General features: G+C 47.9%; 7 protein-coding genes across 7 annotated transcripts in view; 3 read left to right on the top strand and 4 right to left on the bottom strand.

The window, feature by feature from the left end:
* CNBJ1200 (hypothetical protein) overlaps nt 1-1,289 on the top strand; it is a gene marked incomplete at both ends in the record, with an annotated part of 2,372 nt that extends 1,083 nt beyond the window's left edge. Inside the window, 8 exons of the mRNA XM_768032.1 lie at nt 1-114; nt 170-289; nt 350-393; nt 454-591; nt 647-790; nt 847-952; nt 1,010-1,131; nt 1,197-1,289. The exon at nt 1-114 is cut by the window's left edge and continues 35 nt beyond it. Coding sequence (XP_773125.1) covers nt 1-114; nt 170-289; nt 350-393; nt 454-591; nt 647-790; nt 847-952; nt 1,010-1,131; nt 1,197-1,289 — 881 coding nt within the window. The remainder of the gene's footprint in view (nt 115-169; nt 290-349; nt 394-453; nt 592-646; nt 791-846; nt 953-1,009; nt 1,132-1,196) is intronic.
* A 123-nt stretch (nt 1,290-1,412) lies between these two features.
* CNBJ1190 (hypothetical protein) lies at nt 1,413-3,256 on the bottom strand (the record flags this gene model as incomplete). Its single annotated transcript, XM_768031.1, has 5 exons — nt 1,413-1,887; nt 1,937-2,373; nt 2,424-2,792; nt 2,849-2,922; nt 2,971-3,256. The coding sequence occupies 5 exons, from the start codon at nt 3,254-3,256 to the stop codon at nt 1,413-1,415; spliced, it is 1,641 nt and encodes a 546-aa protein (XP_773124.1).
* A 406-nt stretch (nt 3,257-3,662) lies between these two features.
* CNBJ1180 (hypothetical protein) lies at nt 3,663-8,383 on the top strand (the record flags this gene model as incomplete). The annotated part of the gene is made up of 9 exons (XM_768030.1): nt 3,663-3,883; nt 3,929-4,048; nt 4,093-4,204; nt 4,256-4,528; nt 4,597-7,837; nt 7,893-7,987; nt 8,042-8,159; nt 8,211-8,296; nt 8,348-8,383. The coding sequence occupies 9 exons, from the start codon at nt 3,663-3,665 to the stop codon at nt 8,381-8,383; spliced, it is 4,302 nt and encodes a 1,433-aa protein (XP_773123.1).
* A 1,393-nt stretch (nt 8,384-9,776) lies between these two features.
* On the bottom strand, nt 9,777-12,944 carry CNBJ1170 (hypothetical protein; the record flags this gene model as incomplete). The annotated part of the gene is made up of 3 exons (XM_768029.1): nt 9,777-10,897; nt 10,945-12,066; nt 12,125-12,944. The coding sequence occupies 3 exons, from the start codon at nt 12,942-12,944 to the stop codon at nt 9,777-9,779; spliced, it is 3,063 nt and encodes a 1,020-aa protein (XP_773122.1).
* A 348-nt stretch (nt 12,945-13,292) lies between these two features.
* Nucleotides 13,293-15,372, bottom strand: CNBJ1160 (hypothetical protein; the record flags this gene model as incomplete). Its single annotated transcript, XM_768028.1, has 13 exons — nt 13,293-13,403; nt 13,454-13,916; nt 13,968-14,023; nt 14,075-14,205; nt 14,264-14,352; nt 14,404-14,556; nt 14,603-14,654; nt 14,701-14,837; nt 14,889-15,033; nt 15,081-15,144; nt 15,205-15,255; nt 15,304-15,316; nt 15,362-15,372. 13 exons carry the CDS (start codon nt 15,370-15,372, stop codon nt 13,293-13,295), a joined length of 1,476 nt encoding a protein of 491 aa, XP_773121.1.
* A 268-nt stretch (nt 15,373-15,640) lies between these two features.
* Nucleotides 15,641-17,119, top strand: CNBJ1150 (hypothetical protein; the record flags this gene model as incomplete). The annotated part of the gene is made up of 5 exons (XM_768027.1): nt 15,641-15,910; nt 16,062-16,308; nt 16,367-16,648; nt 16,699-17,054; nt 17,114-17,119. 5 exons carry the CDS (start codon nt 15,641-15,643, stop codon nt 17,117-17,119), a joined length of 1,161 nt encoding a protein of 386 aa, XP_773120.1.
* A 1,692-nt stretch (nt 17,120-18,811) lies between these two features.
* Nucleotides 18,812-19,979, bottom strand: CNBJ1140 (hypothetical protein; the record flags this gene model as incomplete). Its single annotated transcript, XM_768026.1, has 2 exons — nt 18,812-19,781; nt 19,837-19,979. The coding sequence occupies 2 exons, from the start codon at nt 19,977-19,979 to the stop codon at nt 18,812-18,814; spliced, it is 1,113 nt and encodes a 370-aa protein (XP_773119.1).
* Nucleotides 19,980-22,500: the final 2,521 nt, after the last annotated feature.

Raw genomic sequence — 22,500 nt, 5'->3', positions numbered from 1 at the left:
GCGTTCTTGCATCAACTTATTCAACTGACACTCCCCACCAGGCGCCCCTACCAAAACGAATTTGGTTCCCAAGGTGTGGTGTGAGTCCTAGCTGGAGAGATGGACGAGGAGAAAGTAAATTCTTTATTTTGAAGCATAGAAATAAAATAAACCTGCTGACAACAGTCAGATTATTGGTTCCTCTCTCGTGCTTTGCCTTCTGCTTCTATTGAAGATGCTACCCAATTTACCGACCGCAGTCTGTCAGGGATCACAATTCAGTTCGAGAAAGTCGTTATAATCGATCGTTGTGAGTAGCCACCGGTAGATTTCAGTTATTTGTGTATAAACTTAACACAAGACTGATCAGGGGCGGCCCATTCTATCGGCGGTGACAATGGCAAATGGGGCAAGGCAAGTTGTCTTTGAACGAGACAATCGCTTTTGCTAACATTTTACACTCATGCGATGAAGATGAACGTTCTTATTCCTACTGTCTTCGCCCAACCGAACTTCTTTGATCCTTACCGTCAGAATGTAGCCAAGTCGCTTGGTATCACTGGGACCTCCATTGAGACATCATTACCGGTCGTTGTATACGTTGACCATCAAGTACGTTGATCCAATATCGATGGGCAAGCCAGCTCATTTTCTGCTCCCCTTCCAGATAGGAACACCTCGTCTTCATCCTGAGGATCATATGGGTCTCATCGATGCCTTGAAGAGCCTGACTCCGTTGGCTGAGGTTCACGTTGTGAAGTTGAACGGCATGTCCAAATTTAAACGAATTGAGTTATTGAATCGTGCTTGTGTATGCTTTTCTCTCCGCTCCCTTAGGCGTGAGATGATCAGGCTAATATGACGTAGATTATCATAAGCTTACACGTGGATGAACTCATACACGCAATGTGGATGCCTACGATCCCCGGCCGATCGACTGTCATCGAACTGTTTGAACAGGGTGGTTTTCGCCGTGGGTCTTCCGTCACTCGTATACTGAAAATATGAATGCTGATTGTCTGTCTGCCAGGTGACTTTGAGCTCATGGCCACTTCTCTCGGTCATCAATATGTTGCAATTCAGTACGACAGGATCCTTCTCGAGGAAGAATGGCGTACGGGTGGCCCCTCTATAGGGGAAGAAGCTAAAAAGGTAAGCTGATGAATGACTTGAAGAAACTACCACAGTAAGATCGTTAACGATACTGTCATTGATAGGGTGAGGTAAGAGTCAATCCAGAAGTGGTGATTCGAGCGGTAGAAGATATCTTGACAAAGGACGATGAGAACGCGGAGATTGTTGGCATCTGAGCACTGTTTGAACTGTTCGTGGTGCTCAGCTTTTTCTTCCTACATGTAAACATGATACTTTCTCATTTCATAGCCACCAAAAGAATCAATATGTACACAGAGATCCATACAAGTCTACTAAGTCTAGATCATCATGGCTTTGCCTTTCCTATCCAGCTCGAGTCTGGCGACCAACACTCCGTTTTTCACAAGCTTATCCCTCATCCATCGACCCAGTCTGGGTTCTTGGCCTACAGCAGCAACCAACACAATTTCTGACTTTGCATTTGTACTCTCCTTTTCTCCTGACTCCGGAAGAGAAGCATGAGAAATAGTCTCATAAGGAAGAGAACTGAGTTGAAGAGAGTTGACGAACCCCTTGGCGGGTATTTCGACATCGACATAAGAGAAAGATTTCAATTCTTGGTTCATAGCCCACAATTTGATTTGGCCATCCCAAGAACCAGAGGCAAAAAGGTTGGTACCTCTTAAAGCTGCAATGGAAGTGATCCAGCGGGGAGCGGAAATAGGGTTTTCTGCAGTGATCGGTGTGAATCCATGAGCGAAAGCCTGAGTGAAGATGGGCTTTTTCTTTCCAGTGTGCCAAAGAAGAAGAGATCTACAAGATATGTTAAGACAGGATACAAGTTGCGGAAAATGAGACTTACCCGCTATCACCACCAGAGACGAAATGCTGATCATCAAGCATGCAAACACAGTCAACTGAACCTTCCATAAATTCTTTTCCCTTGCCTTTGCTGTCCTTCTCCTTTTCCGGCTCAACACCCTCTGTCCATCCTCCTCCCAAACGTTCCTTCCTTTCCGCGGGCATTAAACCTTTTAAATCCTTCCTAGTCTTCCCACCTGCTCTGAAGACAAGCTGAACTTCCTCCTCGACTTTCCACCATCGACATGATCGATCTCGGGAGCCAGCCGTGACAGCCAAAGTGGGCTTAAGAGAAGAGACAGACGGGATAGAATCTTGATGGCCAAAGAATGTGTCAATGACAGAGAGGGTAGAAAGGGAATGAAGAGCAAGATGACGGGAGAGGGAGGCGGAGAGGATGTGGTACGACGGGTTGTTAAGTGGTGAAAGGGCGATCGACTGATACGACGGGTCAACCTAATCCACCAAGAAACCATGTTGTAACTCACAGTGACAGCGTCCTTATGGCCCTTTAATCCAGTCACCCACTTGGGCTCTCTTTCACTGACATCCCATACACCCATCACCTTATCCCTTCCTCCACTGACAAGCCATTTTCCGTCTTCACTCGCTGCCAGACATAAGATCTCTCCATTGTGGCCATTTCCTCCACCCTGGGCATGTCCAAAGTTCTGACCGGCTCGACGTAAAGTGGAAGTAGAATGGCGGATGATGGAGCCTCGTTTGGTGGAAATGAAGATGTAGTAGGGGGTCAAGGCGGCAGATGTAGGAAGATGCGATGATGTGGGGATGAAATGAAATGTTGAGGACGTCAAATGGGGCGTGATGAAGAGGTGTATACGGCCTGACGCTTCGGCCTGATGTAGGCGTCAATCAGTCACTGTAAAGAACGGATATGAAAATGGTAACGTACGACATCCTTCTGAAGACGAGACGCAATAAGCTCTCTGTCAATATCAGCAGCATCGTAGTCCTGATCCGCATTGGCTTCACAGTATTAGCAGAGCGGAAAACAGTAAAAGAAGAAGATCTCACCAGCCTCTACTTCATCTCGAACTCTGGCAAGGTATCCCTTAGCCAACCTGACTCTCTTCTCCGCTGCCGTCTCATTTTCGTCGATATACTCTTCATCACTCATTGCTACATCCTCCCGACCCTCTCTGAAATCCATCAAATCAATATCAACGGGGCCATTGTCGCCCTCTGCGTCCGAAGAGAGATTTTCATCGTTGTCTTGATGCTTTTGCTGGCGAGGTGCTGAAGGACCTGAACGATTGTTCCTCTTGCGCTTCTTCTGGGATTGAAAAAATGGGTCAGGCATAGCGAAGGCTGCAGTTCCGAATGGATATGGATACAAGATACGGCTGTGGGAAGTACGAGGGAAACTCTAGAGAGGCGACGACCCGTGGAGGAAAGCTGAATGCAGGGCAACAAATAAGAAGACTAAAAAAGCTGATAATTGCCACGTGAGAAGTGGAGGTTGCAAAAGTGGTCATGTCCGCCAGCAGAAGGCCCAAAGGTTTCGAGCGCCTAGCAGTTCATGGTCCTCGTCAGCAAATAGGCGCGCGGGACAAGGGTCGGGCGTCATCAGCGCGCCAGCACGCTGGCTGGAGGCTGCCCTCGTTCGCTTCTCGTTCTCTATCCATCCCTCAATCTCCTTCTTCCATCGACATCTTTCCTTCCTCAAACCCCTTTTACCCACACAGGCGCAAGTCGCCAATCGCAAAATGAAACTCAAGGACATATCACGCACGGCAACCTTCGCTTGGGATAACACTTCCTCTTCAGCGCCCCTCCTCGCAACTGGTGCTGTCGCTGGTGCCCTCGACGAAAGCTTCAGCAACGAATCTCAGCTCGAAATCTGGCAGCCAGACTTTGGGGACGTATCAAATGTCAAGCTTGGTGGTGAAGGCAAGCCAGCTTTGGGCAGCATCACCGTTAGCAGCCGGTGAGTTTCCTTTCAATACTGCAGTCCTCAATTGACGTGCTATAGATTCAACCAGCTCGCATGGTCAGCACCTTCCACTACTCACATGAAGGGAGTTCTTGCTGCAGGTATGGAGACTGGTGAAGTTAATGTGTTTGATCCCTCCAAGATTGTTACTGGTGCTAGGTGCGTCTACCCAGTGGCTTAACGCGTCGCTAACATTTCATTAGTGCGGATGAGGCACGAATCTTCAAAAGTGAAAAGCACACTGGTCCAGTTAGGGGCCTTGACTTTAACTCAATCCAGAAGAATCTCATGCTTACTGGTTCTGTCAATGCCGAGGTACGACATTATCGTAGGGCATAGCTCGAATAATTCTTAACCCTTTCGCAGATATATATATACGATCTCAACTCTCCCAACAACGCGCCTATCCCTCCGGGACCAACTTCTACCAAACTCAATGAGATTACGGCCCTCCAATGGAATCCTACAGTATCTCGAGTGTTCGCTGCATCTTCATCTTCAGGCTTCACCTCTGTTTGGGATTTGAAGGCTGGGAAGGAGATTGTTAGTTTGCAGTATGGCGGTGGTGCTGCTAAGGGAATGGAGACTGTTGGTGGTGTGGCCGGTCTTCAGATGGGGAAAAGAAGAGGTATGAGTGATGTTTGCTGGCACCCAGAACAGGCAAGTCGTTTGAGTTAGGAATGGAGTATCATGTTGATCCTTTTTAGGCTACTCGACTTATTACTGCCTCCGAAGATGACGAATCTCCTATCATCATGCTTTGGGATCTTCGAAATACTCGGGCCCCGGAAAAAATTCTCAGCGGTCACCACAAAGGTGTTCTTTCCGTCTCATGGTGTAAGCAGGATGCCGACCTCCTCTTGTCATGCGGCAAAGACAATCGAACATTGTGCTGGAACCCTCAGACCGGCGAGATCATCGGTGAACTTCCTACTAGCAATGATTGGTCCTTCCAGACCTCTTGGTGCCCTAGAAACCCCGATTTACTCGCTACGGCATCATTTGACGGTCACATTGGTATTCACTCCTTGCAAACAACCAGCATTCCTTCCCAATCTACCGAGAAGCTCAGTGAGGCTGCTACCGCTGACGACGTTTTCGGTGCACTCGGGAACGAGCAGCCCCAGGATGAAACTGTCAACGTCTTGTCCCTCAAGCAAGCTCCCAAGTGGCTTCGACGTCCTGTTTCAGCGACCTTTGGCTTCGGCGGTCTTCTCGCTACCACTTCCAATCTTCCTGGAGCATCTGGTAAACACCAATCTGGAGTTGTTCACCTGCGAACTGTCACCACCGAGCAAGATGTTCTCAACCGCGCCAAGGCGTTAGACCAGACTGACGGCCAGCAAGAAAAGCTTGCAAAGTTCTGCTCTGAGAGGGCCAAGGACGATGATGAAGCGTGGAAGGCTCTGCAGGCTCTTTTCAAGGCTAATTCGAGACAGGAGCTTGTGCAATTGCTTGGTTTCTCTCAGGAGGAGGTTGCGAAGAAGGTGCAAGACGCTATCAAGAAGTTCCCCAACGCCATCAAGGCAGCTGGTGACGCTACTCCAGTCATTGCTCCACTAGAAGAGGAAAGTGTCAAAACTCCCACTGCTGAGAAGCCTGAAGCTATCGAAGACGTTAGCACCACTTCCGATGCCGGCGTTGAGTCTCATGACGACAAATCTGAGAAGTCCGAGACTAAAAAAAGCGAAAATGGCCTTTTCGACGATGAGACTGCTCCAGGAACCCCTGCCGCTGCAGCCGCTGCCGATTTCTTTTCTTCAATGGCCTCTGGGGCTCTGCGTAACCCTCAGCTTGATAGTATCGTCTCTCATAAGTCTGAAGCTGCGGAGTCGTCTGTCGCGGCTACCGTCGGCAGCCGTGCCTCTTCCGTAAGAGACGAGATTGTCAACAAGGAGAACACCTTCCAAATCTACCCCGAAGGTGAGAGTGATATCGACAAGCTTGTTACCCAAGCTTTGGTCATGGGTGACTTCAAGTCTGCTGTGGACGTCTGTCTTGCTTTTGACAGATTTGCGGATGCTCTTCTCCTTGCTGTTCGAGGTGGTCCCGACCTTTTGCAGTCCACTCAGAATGCCTACTTTGCTCAGCAGACCACCAGTCGTCCCTTCCTCCGTGTCTTCCAATCTATTGTAACCGAGGACCTTTTGGACATTGTTCAAAACGCTGATTTGTCCGAATGGAAAGTCGCCTTTGTTGTTTTGTGTACATTTGCCAAGGATACCGACTTTGGCAATCTTGCTGAGCAAATTGGCCAGCGACTTCAGTACAGATGGCGAGTGCTCTCTGCCTCTGACAGTTCCGAAGCCAAAGCATCCGCCAAAATTGCTCGTCAGGACGCCACTCTCTGCTATCTTGCGGCTAAAAAGCTTGAAAAGGTCGTCTCCATATGGGTTGATGAAATGGCTGAGGAAGAGGAAGCCGTTTCTGCTACTCGATACACTTCCCATGCGCAGGCGCTTCAGTCATTCATTGAAAAGGTTTCCGTTTTCAAAGCTGCTACCGGCTATGTTGACGAAGATTTGCTTACTCCCACCGAGTCGGCAGCCGCTGCTGAGGCCGGGGCAAGAACCTACAAGCTTGCCGGCTTGTACGACAGATACTATGAGTATGCCGATTTGCTCGCTACTCAAGGCTTAGTGGACATCGCTGCCAAATATGTGAAGATGACTCCTGTTGACTACAAGGGCAGTGAACAAGTGGGTGAGCTTGATAAGGCCAGGCAGAGAATCTTGAGCGCTGCTGGTGGGAATGTCGGTACTAAGATGGCTCAAACAACTGGGAAGGTCCAAAGTACGGCCGGTTCTTCCATCGCGAGAGGTTACGCGCCTGCCCAACAGGCGTCCGCATATGCGTCCTCCCAGCCCGCGTATGCTCTTCAGCAGCCTACGACTTACGCTGCTTCAACCGCGCCAGCTTATCAAGCACCACCGGCCGCCAGCGGACCTTATCAGCCTGCATCCACTTCGACCGCTTACGCACCTCCTCAACCTACTCCGTCATACGGCGACTCAAATCCTTACGCACCTGCGACCGTCTACCAACCATCTTCTGGGTATCCACCCAACGGTTATCGACCCAGCGACCCTCAACCACAAGGATATGGTGCTCCTCAACCCTCATTCGGCCAAACTCAGGCAATGCCTCCCCCCCCTCGTGTCGGTCAGACCAATGCTCCTATCAGTTCTCCTCCTTTGATCCCAGGCTCGCAACAACGGGGTATCTCAGGATGGAATGATGCGCCTACCTTCGCTCCAAAGAGACCTCAAAGTGCTGCCAAGGACGTCAAGAAGGCTTCTGCTATTTTGTCTCCTTTCCCCAACTCTGCTGATCCACTTGCCGCTGCTGGTGCTGGGTTGAACACTGCAGGGGCGGCTCCTCCCCCCGGTAGGTCACCTCAGCCTGGTGTGATTCCTCCCCCTCCCAAGAACGCCCGACCTCCTTCTATTGCCGCGAAGGTACAACCTCCGCCTACCGTTCAACAACAGCAACAGTTCCACCAGCATGCGCAACATCAACAACAACAGCGACAGCAGCAGTTAACTTCCCCTCCAGCGGCTGCAGGTCCTCCACCCTCTGCCTTCTCGCGTCCCCCTCCCCCTGGTGCCCGAGCCGGTCCTCCTCCCGGAGCTTTCGCTGGTCCCCCTCCTCAACGCGCCCTGTCCCCATTGGGTCCCGGTAGGCTCAGCTCGCCTCCAGGGAGCCAAATAAGGCCACCTTCAGCTGTCCAGAGACCCCCCAGTCAACCTGGACAGGTGCAGTCTCTTGATGGTGGAATTACGGGAATGGGCGGACCTCCTCCCCCAGGCTCTAGGATGGCTGGGCCTCCTCCTGGACGGTCAGCTACGCCTCAGCAGCAGCAGCGACAGCAGATCATTCCTCCTGCTACCTCACCGTCTCAAACGAAAATTCAGTCACCCTCTTCTGAGCAGGTAAAGCCTCGACACCGTGAGTGCATTCTTTTTCCTTCGTGTACAAAAGGAATTAACATCTATTGATGAAGCCGCTGGGGATCGATCCCATATCCCTGAAGCTTCAAAGCCCATTTATGAGATTCTCTCCGGAGAACTCACAAAGGTGAAGCAATCTAATATTCCTGTATGTGCAGTCGCAGTTATGTACAATGTTAAATACTTATTGAGTACTGTATAGCCTCACGTCAAACGAATTGTGGATGACACCGAAAGACGGCTGAACATTCTTTTCGATGGGCTCAATAACGAGACAGTGCCAAAGCAGGCGGTGGATATGATGAACGAGATTTCTAAGGGTCAGTGAACCTTTGCTCTCTGTTAGCCCTTCTTGGCTAACAATTCAACAGCGATTGCCGCCAGAGATTTGAACGCAGCGTTGGCTATGCATGTGGAATTGTTGACTACTGCCAGTGGTGATATGACCTCTTGGGCTGTGAGTCCATCACTCATTTCATACCTCAGCCCAAAGCTAATCAATATATAGCCCGGAGTCAAGCAGATCATCAGACTGGGAGCATGAAAAGAAAGGAGTGGATAGACACCAAGACGTTGTCCAAATAGCTTGAAGATGCGTATGACAAATGAATATAGCTCTTGCAGAATGTCTGTTCGATGTAGGGGTTTCAGTGCCGGCAAATGCGGCAGTGATACATAGGCTGGCCTCTATTCCGGATTTAACTAGTAGACTTCAGTACGAGAAGTTACTAGACGATAGGCGTTAGACTGGACATATCCTTGGAAAGCTATGATCTGCCTATTTGCACATTATCAGTCCACCTGTTATAAGCAACCATTAACGAACCACGCGGACTCGATGTGAAACGTTTAAGCGTTGAGAGCAGCTGGGACCCAGGATCAAGATGAAAGTGAGCGCCGACAACCGGCAGAGTAAGGCACGATGAATGAGTAAGGCCCGGCGTACAACCAATCAAGCCCAACCACAATTGATGCCGAAAGCTGAGAGCTGGGAGCTGATGATCATCATCCAAGAACATCCAGCATCAAATGTCGACGAAACTCGCATATTTCACATATCATCATAATATCATATCTGATACATATACGACTAATCCTTAACCGCCTGACAAGGCCCAATAAGGCATGTACTCTTGAGTTCCACGACAGTAGTATTTTTTTAGGGTTCTCAGGTCATAATAGAAATAGTAGTAGTAGTGGTATTACGAGGAGTACGTATAAGGTGTGCGATCGCTACTGTACGACAGCAGTAGAGTTGGACTTTCGTTGGTGCGTGGAATATATAGGTACGTAGAGGTGCGAAGTGATGACCGAATGACCGTCGTCGAGCCTTAGGGACCACATTAAAAGCAGGGTGGGATTACACCAACATGAAACCATGATGAAGAGCGGGTCGAACGAAAGAACGAACGAACGAACGAACGAACGAATGAGGTCGACCCATAGATAGCATCGTCTACATACATAACGTACATACATCGTGCAAGAGTGCTTTGTCCGATGTGCTGTGGCGGAATCCGATGTTCACGACTATTGCTCATGCCGTGGAAATTGACCATCGTGAGAAGAAGATGTGACTGTAAAGTCGGAAAGGAAAGGTTGAACACAACAAGGATGAAAGAATAACGGAACTTGTGTGTCAAGGCGCCAGCCACCTAAACAATTCGTGTAAATGCACCGACTGAGAACGTCCGAGTGTGTCTGCCCACTACAGCGTTTATTACAAGTCCGCAGCATCTACAAAAGTCTAAAACGGGAAAAACAGCCTATCATTTTCAAACAATAACATGTACATTTATTTATATGATGCGTACTTATAATAGACTATACATATTAATCAACAGGATGGGACCAAAAAATCTTACACAGAACAAAAGCAAAAAAAAAAAACAAAAAACAAAAAAAAAAAAAAAAAACAAAAATATGGACGATATTCGTTACAGTTCATCTAAATCGCCCTCCAGTCCCGAATCTTCATCTCTTCCATTAGCTCTTCCTGCAGCCCGCCTGCCAATCCTGGCAAGAATGTCTACCAGTCTCTCCTTCGCCCGCTCGTAATGTATTCTCTCGCTCTCAAGTTGATGAGGTCTGAAATCACGCTTATCCGCTTCATCTCCTAGTGTGAATTCCTCTGGCTGATCGTAAACTTCCTCAAAGTCATCCGCATCGAGCTGAGATTCCACACCCACCCATCCAGTCTTGTTCAATACTCCTCTCAACTTGACTACCTTCCGCTGAACACCGAGACTTTCTTCTTTCCTACCTTCTCGGTCCATATTCGTGGCCTCTGTGGAACGAGAAGCGGTGAGAAGAAGAGAAAGATATTCAATGATTGACAGTGCAAGGGCATCGACTTTTTGAGCGTTTGGTGAAAGAGGATTGACGAAAGCGGGGGCTTGAGAGACAGGGGCACAGCCGGGATAAAGGAGTTCAAGCAAAGCTGAAACTGAATTGAGCCCATGAGTTGCGCCTGAAACCTGGTCAGCTGCAAGTGCCCCCGCAAGGGATGCTTGAGCTGAGGAACTAGGCCCCGTAAAGATCCCCCAAAGTCCAATCAATACCAAGCCGAGAGCGTGCACAACTGATCCCTTCTGAGTACCTTGCATCACGCTTTTGATTTCCTTGTCAAAAGCGGATGCTTTGAGGTTGGCACCCAAGTTGTGAGATTCAAGAGCGGACAGGAGGGATTTGAGTGACGTGGTGGAAAGGGGGGAAGCGGTAGAAGCTTCGACCAGGTGGATGAATAAACGGGTGTAGAGATCGTGAACATGAATGAGAGTGATCTGTTCGGCGAGTGCGGAAAGCGGTGCAGAGGTGGGAGGAAGAGAAGAAAGGCAAAGCAAGGCTTCGTGCAAGGGCAATCCAAGCACAGTAACTAAAGCGGGAGGTGTAGTTCCATCAACACGTGACTGGGCAGTGAGCCAGAGTTGCTGCGGTGAACGCAGAAGAGAACATTCAGGCTGAAGAAGTGCAAGGAGTGCAAGAGAATAGGGTGATGACGCGGTGACATTAAGATGTAAGATAGTGTGCCACTTTGCCAGTGTAGACACATTATTGGCTACACAATTATCAAAATGTGTCACAATTGGAAACTTGTAAACTTACCTCGACCAACGACACCTGCAGCAAATCTTTCCCATTCAGTCTTTTGGGCCTTCTTTCTCGAAACGATCCCGACAACATCTTTTAGAACACCCTTTACTGTACCTGGCCTAGCCTTCTCGTCCGATTTGGTGGTCAATTTCGAGATGATCGGACGCATGACCACAGCAAGAACAACAGCGACAACAAGTCTCCATGTCCACTCGAGCAGGGTTGTGGGGAGGGGAACAAGGGCGCTCGGAAGACTACGGGCAAGGAGGCGCGATGTATGCTCCGCAATGATTAACGGTACACTGGCAAGGATTTGTTGATTTGTCGCATACCCAAGGACTTTATCGGTTGCCAGAGCTTGGGGCTGTGGATTTGAACGGAAGACGGTGGAAGCAGAAGGGACGAAAGAGAATGACATAGCAAATGCTGCGAACACTCGAGCACCAGCAGCGGCAGTCGACTGAGGAGTGATTTTGGTCTTGGCTGCTGTTTTGGGTTTGGCCTTTGGCGCAGCCGTACGTTTACGCTTTTTGGAAGGTTCTTCGTCGTCATCATCATCTTCTCCTTCACTCTCATCTTCCTCTTCCTTGAGCTTGGCCGCTAATTGTTCAGCTTCTACCCTATCAATTTCTGCTTCTCTTCGTCCAAAGTCTTCCTTCCAAGCCGCAAGGCCCGCTTCACCTTCCACCGCTCCCCTAAATTTCTCAAGCTCATTGACCATCCTCTGAAGCTTTGCTGAGCGTTTTTGCAAGAGTTCAATATATACCCTCGCCCCTATCAAAATGGTGGCTTTCGCACTAGCGTTCGGTCTAGTCACCTCTCCGAGACCGTCAACTGTCCCGTCAGGTGCACGAATATCGGTAGTGGCAAGCTGTTCAGGAGTGGAAGTCCCGTACAACAGACGTAGTGCAGGTATGGCATCCCGCAAGTCGGCTTGAGCAGCTTGCACCTTCTGGCGATAACGGCGCTCAGTTTTGTTGTGCTTTCCAATAGTAGGAGCAGGGGCAGCAGCTGTAATTGTTTCAGATTTAGAGGCGGTGGGACGGCGCACACTCGCAGTGCGAGGGATAGAAGCGGGTTTGATATCCTGAGCCTGGTTCCTGGGAGCAAATGGAGGGTGAGTAAAAGTGAAACCTGCGCAATATGAGCGTTTTTTCGTTGACGGTCTATTAGATTAGATTAAAATGCTTACCGTGTTGAGAGTTGCTCAAGTTTTGCCCGTTGCTCCAACTGTCCTGCTTTATTAGAGGTTCTTGCTTCACCATCTGAGGCTGGATGGTTTGCCCAAACTGCTGCTTCTGTTGCTGCAATGGTTGTTGCTGAGGCCGTTGTTGGAGCCCTGCTAGTATCGGATCAAAGTCAAGACCATCAGGCTGTGGCTGCGGTTGTTGATTAATATTGTCAAGACCATTTTCTTGAAGAGGGTCCTTAAAGAGGTCTTGAATCCACTCATCACCCATCCCATTGAATCCTTCTGTCCGGCCGGGCAAAAACAGAGACTGCCCAGGTTTCTGTCCTCCAAACCCATCGGAATTGACTGGATAATCATTGATCGGCTCTGAAAGCAGGAACATATCCAATTCGCCACCGCTCACACCTTCAAAGCTTCTAGCCAGAAAAACATCATCCGTTCCGGAACTCGATAAAGGTGAAGCGGAACTGTGACTATGCGGAGAGTGCGACGATTGATCGTAGGAATAATGTGATGTGAGATGAAAGGAAGGTTCACCTGTTGATGGAGAAAGGGAAAGACGTGGTGAGGTCGAGGACATTGACTGTGGGTTGGTGGGTGACAGGAAAGGAAGTGAATCCTCATTTGAAGAGAGGGAACCTCGGTGTTGATGATTCCCTCCAAAGTTATTTGACGGATTATCTAAGGGGAACTGGTTGTCTGAGAAGAGAGCAGTGAGTTCAGGAGGAAAAAGAGCGTCTGTCGGGGAAACATCAGAAGGCGCGAAGATCAAATCTTGTTCTTCTTGGTCGAACTGGGTATTGTAGAGTGAGGTCGGCATCTTGTCCTGTAATGAGGCCGTGGATGGGAGATGCTTGAGAGTACACAGAGGATAACGTAAAGAAGGAAGAAGAAGAAAGAAGAAAGGAAAGAGAATACGAGTCAGCTTTCAAAGACTACCCGAAAACAAAAGGAGCGGGAAAGGATCGTATCATCCCACGAAGAAGTGGTACGATCCATCACAGCCACGTGGTTTCTCGCCACCGTCGGAGATCTCCGCTTTGTTGATTTTCTGTTCATTCATTCATCGTTCCATTATTTATTACTGCTCGCTGTTCATACTATCATCGTAAAATTCCACCCGCGAAACGCTGTAGACCAAACATATGTATTGACACCTCCATAGCCCTTATCTATTACGTCCAGAATTCCTAACGGTCCGCCTGTTAGGGTTTCCCTTCAATTTTTTTTTATCAGGCTTCCCCAGTAAATCTCTTGCTTTAGCGCGAGGGTCAATAACCTTATTTCTCCCATTAGCTAGCCTGCCCTCATAATTAGCCGATTACTTACCGCATATTCATCCTCTGCCCTCCTTGTCAACTCCTTGTCATCCACTTGAAACTTGAGTTTATGCGTCAGCCATCCAACATCGTCATCTACTTCTATACCTCCTTCCTCTTCCGCCATTGCGGCTCCTATTCCCGTGCCCTCCTCCTTCGCTTCGCCTTCCTCAATCTCTTCCGCCTGCTCCTCCTCCGGTTCGTCTCCAGCCTGCATGACTCGCTTGCTGAACTTTCTCATCTCAGTGAGCACATCCTCTTCTTCGTCTCTTCTGCCTCTCTTGTTCCCAGCCTTCATTGCCGCTCGTCCTCGCTTAGATGCGTACTTGGCCAGCTCTTGTTCAAGGTAGGAAGGACCTTTGCGTCGTGCACGGGAAGAAGAATCAGATTCAGAGTCCGAAACAGAGCCACTACGCTTTTTGAGACGACGGAGGTCCTCTTCCATACGCTTGATCTCAGCTTGACGAGCAGCGCTGACAATCATTAGCCATATTCTTGTCGCGAACTAGTCCCCAGGGACCTACCTGCCGCCAGCTTTCTCCCTCTCATGCTGCGCCCGAATGTTTTTCAGATCTACGGCCTGTTTACCACAAGATCAGTCAATTTACTCCTGTAGAAATTTGTTACACACCTTTTTCTCCTCGCTTGCTTCGTTTTCTCTCGATTTGCCCAGATCCTTCAAAGAGGGAGGGATATTAACAAAAGTTTCAGTCATTTTTGATGTCTTGGATTTTGTGTGTTCGGCTTCTGACGGATCAACCACTGGGTGTAATCATCAGTTACCGCATTCATTAGCGTACGTATGGACACCCCAACTCACAATCTTGTCTGGTCATCGACTTCTTTTTGACAGTCACCTCTTCTTCTGGGATTTCCTCAGAGTCTCCAAATGACAATAAGCCAGTATTTCTACAATGATATTCATCAACCGTGCCCCTAGATGACACCCAGACGACCCACTTCTTAGCCTTTGCGCGCCTTTCACGCTGCTCCATGTCCTTTTTCGCTTCTAGCTTGGCCTTTTGCTGAGCCTTCTTCTCTTCTGCTGTGATACGGGGTACAATGTCGTCGAAAGGGTTTTCGATGATGTGAATTCGTCGAATCTTTGGTGGGCTATGAAATAATCAGCAACATTGCGCGAGCAGTCAGCAGGACTTACATAAGGGGTCTCTCCTCTTTGTCCGTATCAAGATTCCCAATATTCAACACGTCTATTACGGTCAGCCTGAATCCCTAAGGTTTATACCAAAGACATACTAAAGATGGTATTCCCGACAATCTTTCCAAACATAGTATGTTTGTTTGTGAGTTCAGGTGCAGCATCAAGTGTGATAAAGAATTGGGAAGTATTGGAATTCCGACTTCCATTGTTTGCCATTCCCAGTAATCCTCGACTAGCCTCCAGACATCAGACGCTAAGCTTCTTGTGTATCGTGAAGGCTTACCGGTTGAACTTCAGCCGTCCATGGATCTCATCTTCGAAAGGCTCCCCGTAGAAACTCTCGCCGCCCATACCCGTCCCGGTAGGGTCTCCAGATTGTATGATAAACCCAGGAACAACACGATGAAAGATCACACCGTCGTAATATCCTGTTTTCTGTCAGTAAAAGGGATGTCATAAGTTCAGTCCAAAGTACCTTCCATGGTGAGGGCCAGGAAATTCCGAACCGCTTTTGGACATTCTTTACCCCATAGTTCAACCTGCGAATAATATATAACAGTCGGCATGTGCTTATACGTTTTATGGAAAGGTAAACAAACCTCGATTTCACCGGCGGTCGTATCTATGATGACCTTGCCATTTGTGGCAGGCTATTGATGGTCAGGCTGCACACATGACGCGAGAGGATATAACCTTACTTCGGTAGCATACCTAGCAACAATCAGCACAGTTCAACAATTTCAATCAACAGCTCACAAGTTACTCATTTTGTCTCGTTGTCAATGTAAACAATTGATCTGACCTTCATCGATTGCTGTTCGTTTGTGATTAGGACGGGAGTAATGTTGAAGGCGAAGAAGGCTGCAAGGTTCGGCTTAAAAGTGATGATGCCATGAGATATGGCTCGCCACGTCGGTGTTTCGGTAATATGACGCATCTCCTCTCGTCCGGTCTGTCCTCCATAGCTGCACGCAGCCACAATAATTAGCAAGCCCTTTAATCTCAGTCCCTCATTGCCCAAGTGTTTCACTAGCAATGTCTCAAGGTCTCACACGTAGGCGGGCTGGAGCTTCTCCAGCAGTAGGAGCATCTTCTTCCGCTCAGCTTGAGTCTCCCACTTTCCCATCGGGGTCGACAGTCCCCCGACCGGGCTCATCAGTCGAGGGCGCTGCTTCGGGCGCGTACGAAGGCAGAGCAAAAATAGCATATGACCCCAGAGATTTCGAGAACAGTGATGAGAAGGAATCGGTTCCAAGGTTAACCTTGATGGAGGAAGTATTATTGTTGGGGCTGAAAGACAAGGCGGTGAGTCTGAGTGGCTTACATGTTTGTGAAGTTCAGCAATATGTTGGCGGACCGAACAATAAGGACAGACCTGGGACAGACAGGCTAAGGAACAGGAGAATCTAGTTGCGAGATGTATAATCTGTGAATGTATGCTGACTTAGAGTTGCAGGGTTATCTATCATTTTGGAACGACAACATATCGTATGCTCTTCGAGGTTGTATCCTCATTGAGCTTGCTTTGCGCGGGCGTATTGCAATGGTCAGGGACCCAGCACGTCGGAGATTAGCTTTATCCGACAGGCTGATTGAGGTGATTGATGATCGACAAACGGGAGAGACCATTTTGGACGAAGCACTGAAAATGATGAAGTCGAGTGAGAAGTATGGCGCGGGAGCCTGGGTCGATCTTATGAGTGGTGAGTATGCCATCTATATTTACGAATCAAGCATTAGAAACTTATTTATTCTTGGCAGGTGAAACATGGAATGTCATGAAAATTGGCTATCAACTCAAACAGGTCCGAGAACGCCTTGCCAAAGGCTTGGTGGACAAGGGTGTCCTTCGGACTGAGAAACGCAACTTTTTACTGTTTGATATGGCCACTCACCCCATTGCCGATATGAACGCGAAGGACGATGTGATGCGAAGGGTGCTCTCGCTTTTGACTGCGCGCACTGCGGCGGTCCCACCGCAGGCATTGCACAAACAAGCCGTCAAGTATAGGCATATGCGGGCAGTTGTGCTAGTCTGTGCTGGTAAGTGTGGAATTTACCCATCTCTGATCAGACTTAACAGGAATCCGTAGCCTACGCGTCAAGTGTACTTGAAAATGCTCTCCAGCGTCTGTCCTATGACTCACGCGAAGCCGCCTTTGCTCGTTGCGATGACATCCTCGCGGAATTCTGTACTTGGCCCTTCGGTCAAACGACTGCCTCATCTTCTGGTCCCGTTGCAATCGGTTCTGCTAGCGCTCGTCGGCGGGAAGGTGGCTCTGGTGGGGCAGGCAAGGAAAGCGTGCAGGAGCTTGTGAGAGAGGTGAGGAAGGAAATGGCCTCGACAACGAGCGGTGCGGGAGCCGGGGGTGGGCAAGAAGATCAGGAAGAGTTATGTTTCGAGGTGATTGCGACGGTTTTGGAGATCTTTGGGCGTATGGATAGCTTGGTGAGTTGTGTTTAATTTCGTTTTGACAATCCCTGTGATACTCATCGTCGGGTTCTCAGCTTTAACGAACATGGACTTGCAAACCAACTTTTGTCACCACATACCCTTTCCTTCACATCCATAAGGAAATTACTTCCAGCTTAAAATTCAACCTGCTGTGGCCTCACCCTTGCTTGGCGGTTGGGTCAGTGTCCGACAACCCCTACTCGTCTTTGTCGTGAGAATCAGCGCTTTGTCGTAGAAATAGCCAGCCTTCGCTTCTGATCATATACAAACTTTGTTGTTCCCTAAGATGGGTTTAAATGCTATTCACGCTTATGAAATACCAAACTTGACCATTAGCCATCCCTGTTCCTTCGTCTACACTGATGACCATATAAGTTTTCCTTCCTGAAGTTGAGCAGGCTGATAGCCTCCCAACAACTGGCAACGATTCATTTGGCGGAAGAAGACCATATTAATCGCTGCAAGGTCGAAGAAATGTATGATACGATGGGCTCTCAAAATCATTGTCGAAGCAGGAGCAAAAGCTTCCGTACGCCCGTTTCATTTCCAGCCGGGATCATCATGATCCACCAATGACCGCGAACAAAGAAGAATTACATGATGTTTGTTATATTTAGGTAACTGGGGGAGATAGTCGTAGAAAATAGGGCAAATCAAAATCACCAAACATCAAAATGACAGATTTGTTCGTAGATTGCGGATTGTTATAAGCTCATTTTTTATTGACAGCTTCACTGCTCTCACCTCGCACGGAAGAAAGTAGAACGGCTTATAATATTTCTATGCAATGCTTTTATTTTATTCAACAACTTGACCAACGCTGCTTGTATCTCACAAAATCACATCGGTTTGTTGTGCTATACTCAAAGAACAGATTACAATCCATTTGCACAATACTGAAAGCGCCATCACGATACAGACAGGTACGTAGGTAGAGCGAGGCGAGCTTGCACGATGGAAACTTCGGTTGATTTATAGGCTCGATAAAAGCCCTTCGACGGACATCGGCCGGGTGCACGATGGTGAATTCTTGTGTCGAGTAATCTTCTGTTACCTCTTTTGTCATCAATTAAAAATCTCTTGAATGTCTGGCCAATGGCCGAAAAGCCGTTCGGTCCGGAGAAGTGCGCATCATGCACAGGGGCGATGTCAGGGAACAGGGAAATTAACTGTGGCGTGGCGCCGAGCATCGCACACTCGGGTGATTTCCTCGTCTTTCATTAATTATTATATCGTACAGATGGTGGCTTTTTATCACTTTACGTCCATATCATGCCATGTGACTATTAAGTATGAATTATTATGCGTTGGTGTTGGGATAAAAAGACAATCGAACAGCGGTATCCACCCAATGATGAAGGAGCAAGAACAGCGCTGCTGCGCTGGATCAACCTGTCTCTCTTAACGCAAATAGATCCCTGTTTTTAACAAATGACATGATTTTGAATAGAGAATACTCTATCATCGAAGTCCACAACAATTTGCATACCTAAGAGTAGGAGAGCTGCCCACTTGAAGCTGATTCCGTGTTCCATGAATAGTTAAGAAATTGAGGCCTATTCGACTACTATGGATCAATATTTATATGTGTATCTTGTTTCGAATGCTAATGATTATACTTCTTTGAATGTGGCTATGTCCGTGATACAACAAGGTCTACGGCGATGAAAGCGAAAATGTTTATAAAAAAAATCAGAAAAAGTGTTGTTCGTTCTCTCCATTCACTGCTGCTAGTATTGCTCTCATAATGCCTACTCCTGATGATAAAGAGGAGGGGAGTAATAATCTTCCCCAATACCATGTCCCAGGCACATGTCCTTACTTTCAACAAGCCCCAGACCTAATAAAGGGTCCTTTACCATCATGCCCGCTGAGCCATTAATCATGAATGACTGCCCGTTCTTATCCGCCTGTACCGACTGGGTCGTGCTAGTCGTTGACTGGGTGGGAGGATAGGGATAGAAAGGGGTGGGAATCACGTGTGGGGAAGGAATTGCCATAGAAGTAGGAGTCGGAGGAGTTGATGACTGATGTACTGTTGACAATGTACCAGGGCGGGAACCTGTCCGTATAACAGACGGTGAAAGAGAGCCCGAAGAAGAAACGGGTCGGAGGTACAATGGAGTTGATAATCCCGGTGTCAACCACGTCCCAGAGACATGCTCATCGTCAGATGATGATGCCCGAGTCAGGGCGGCAAATGATGACATAGATGAAGAGGCAGGAGATGGTGTGTCGAGCACTTGACTGTGGAGAGGCTGAACTTGGTGCGATTCAAATTGTACACCCAGTTGACTCGTCGACACGGGGGCTGGAACGAGAGGCTGTTCAGCACTTAAAGGGTAAGGAGGGAAAGTGCTGGCAAGAGATGGATATTGAGGGGGAGCGAAATAAAAATTTGGCTGAGAGTAAATCCACTGAGGAGGATCATAAGCTATAGGAGCACCCCAGGGCATAGCTTCATCGGGCATAGATGAAGACCTTTTGCGGACATAGGGCGCTGGACGAACAGGCGGTCCATGGTAAGTCGGTCTAGAGACGTAATAAGGTGACGATGTCGTGGCAGGAGAAAGGAGTTCATTGGCTATTTTGGATGCCTTGCCAAGTGCCTTCTTTTCCCTTGTGATACGGTTGACTTCTTCCGGAACAGGGGCATAGTCACACTCGCGTTTCGAACGTTGACAGTTTCGGCAAGGAGAACCTCCACAGCATCGAATTTTTCTACGGGATACTTGTCAGCACATTTCCAGCAGATAATGAACCCCATTCTGCTTACCTGTGCCGACAATACAGACATGCCATTGAGATACGCTGTCTTCTAGTGCCCTCGCTTGAAGAAGAGAAGCTTTGGCGGGCTTTAAATTGCCCCTGAGAAGATGTTTCTTCCAATGACTGCGCGGAGACGTTGTCTTTCGACATGGGAAGAAGGGTTGAGACACTCAAGTTAAGCACCGCCGATGTAAGGGGACAAGATGAAAAGGTGGAGACGTGGATGCTATATGGCTATGGCGGTAATGTTTGATGTATGGCGAATTTGCAGAGAGGTATTGACGAATGTGGTGGATTGATGATATTTGAACAGATGTCGTGGAAGGTGGGACAAAATGAGCTTTTCGGGGGAAGTGAAGAACCCACATGTATATATGCATGGAGAGGCCAGAATAAACTTAAGGCTGCATGACTATCGTGTACGTAACTGTAGGTGGTGGGTTTAGTGAGAAGGTTCCCCTTGTTTTTAGTAAAAGCCGGTGGGACTTACTTTACATTTACGTACTAGGGGATGCAATTGTTTCTGGTCTCTGGCCTTCCGCTTTTCGCTTTGCCAAGTAGAAATGCCGTACATATGACCGCGATCAGCATTTCCCAGCTTGCGAACTGGGCCCTCTTCAAACGCTTTGGTCCAATCCCTGAGTTCTGTTGATATGATATCGTAATCGAAGATAACCCCGACAACCGTTAAAGTCTCACAAAGATGGCATTCAGGGTTGATAAGGAGATGCTAAATCGTTGTCGGTTGAACACTAGTCAGGTCTGGGAAAACAACCGAAACGGAAGAGAGGTCAGGGAAAAGGAAATAGAATATACCAAAGACGACGCACCCGAACGATCACCGGGTGAAAAACGAAGGTTAAAAAGTTAATAAGAGGAAACGCCGATCATCGTCAGGGTCTAAGATCGTCAGCATCGTCATTAACAAGATGCCAGACCCGGTCATCATGGCTAATTAATAAAGTTGTATGTAACTAACTGTATCCATCCATCTCTTTGAAACATTGAGACGCGCCATTTTTATGTCTTCCGAATCCTGTATTGATTTGATGCTACCACCATCACCACAGACATTAGAAGAAGCAGAAGAAGGGTGAGCAAGAAGCACAATAAATCTGCTTTTACCTTGAGCTTAATCGTAGTTTTGCCACTTAATTAGACAAACGGTGTATCTTATTATTCGTTATTACCATCATTATTTGTATTTTGACTTCTGACTTGTTCCAAAAGATGATACGCAATGCTATCAGTCGTGGGCCAATCGAACAATTCCGCATTACAGTAATTAAACTAGCAGTGATCAAAGGCAACAGGCAAGTGATATGCTTGCAGTTAGTACAAACATTTACAATTTAATTACAGTGCATAATAAAAACAGGACATGACAACAACAACAGTAGTTAGACAAACATTTATTTACGTGGCATGCAGCATGTAATGCAGCAAGATGACGTTCCAGCAGGCACATTGTTTCCCACGGAGCCTAGCGACTCCCTCTTTATTTATTTGCTATCCGGCCAATCCAACCGTCTTTGCCGTCTGCCGACAGACGCTGTAGCTCAGATCCGATGATCCATCATCATGGCACATCATTATTCCATTTAGCCTTTTTCTTGTGGCACGCAGGTAATTAAGTAAAAGATTCAGTCAGACCACGCATCAAGACGAGATGGGACAGAAATTTGCTGGTCATTTTTCGATTTACTTGTATATACCCACCACTACTACATATATGCGCTAGTGTCTTGAGCTTTTTATGTTATTTCTTATTTATTGCAGGTCGATTGCCCTCCAACGCTAGGGTAAAAAATAAACACAAGCCCTTCGACCAGCCCGAAGAAGGCCCGAAGTCCGAGGAAGGGCTTGTGTCGAGCCTACATAGATATGCCGGCCGGTCTGCCGGTGGGCTACTTCTTGTCCAGTTCTCGTTTATTTTAAGATTTCAAAAAAATCCCCCCTCTTCCACACATCACATAACGCTCGGGGATTCGAACGAATAATTTAGGTAGTTTATCGTTATTGCCGGGCAGTACGTATTAGTAATCGAAAATGGGAATTGGCGTGTTCGTTCTGGTCTGCAGTATTTTGGTGCCCTCCGAATACATAGCTACGGTACTTCATCTGTGGAGTGTCGGTGAACTTTCGTGTTGCCTTGAGAGTCCCCGAACTGTACATTAACTGTTTCTCAGCAGGTCCGAGTCGTACGATGTACAGCTCAACCCATTGACCGAAGTCTTGCAAATTATATTGTATTGTGAATTTTGACAGACCTTGAAGATGTGGGTGGGTTGAGTGCGGCTATGTTTGTCGTCTTTTAGTATGTGACGAATATTTGCGTTTGCATTGGAGATTGCGCTTTGGCAGTTTGGAAGATGAACATGACCGAGTTATGGCGATTGCTGCTGTTTGGTTCATTCACGGGGTCGTAAAGCTGGAGGAACGTCATCACCAACAGGGAAAGAACACTGGGAAAGTTGCCGGTTGATTGAATGTTTAATAACAGCTGAAGAAGGCCGGCCTTGAGGTTTCGGCGGGTGAAGGGGGGCGTTTAGCCGCAGCAGGAGACGCAGAAGATGGGTATCATCTGGACAGACGGTTTCGCCGGAAAAGTAGTGGATTTAACCTGATGACATGTCTTCTTCTAGACCCTCACGATATTTGAAGCAGCCAA

Source organism: Cryptococcus neoformans, chromosome 10 (genome assembly GCF_000149385.1).
Source record: "Cryptococcus neoformans var. neoformans B-3501A chromosome 10, whole genome shotgun sequence".
NCBI lineage: Eukaryota > Fungi > Basidiomycota > Tremellomycetes > Tremellales > Cryptococcaceae > Cryptococcus > Cryptococcus deneoformans.
The sequence above is the reverse complement of the archived record's forward strand: the minus strand, read 5'-3'. Positions and strand labels throughout refer to the sequence as shown.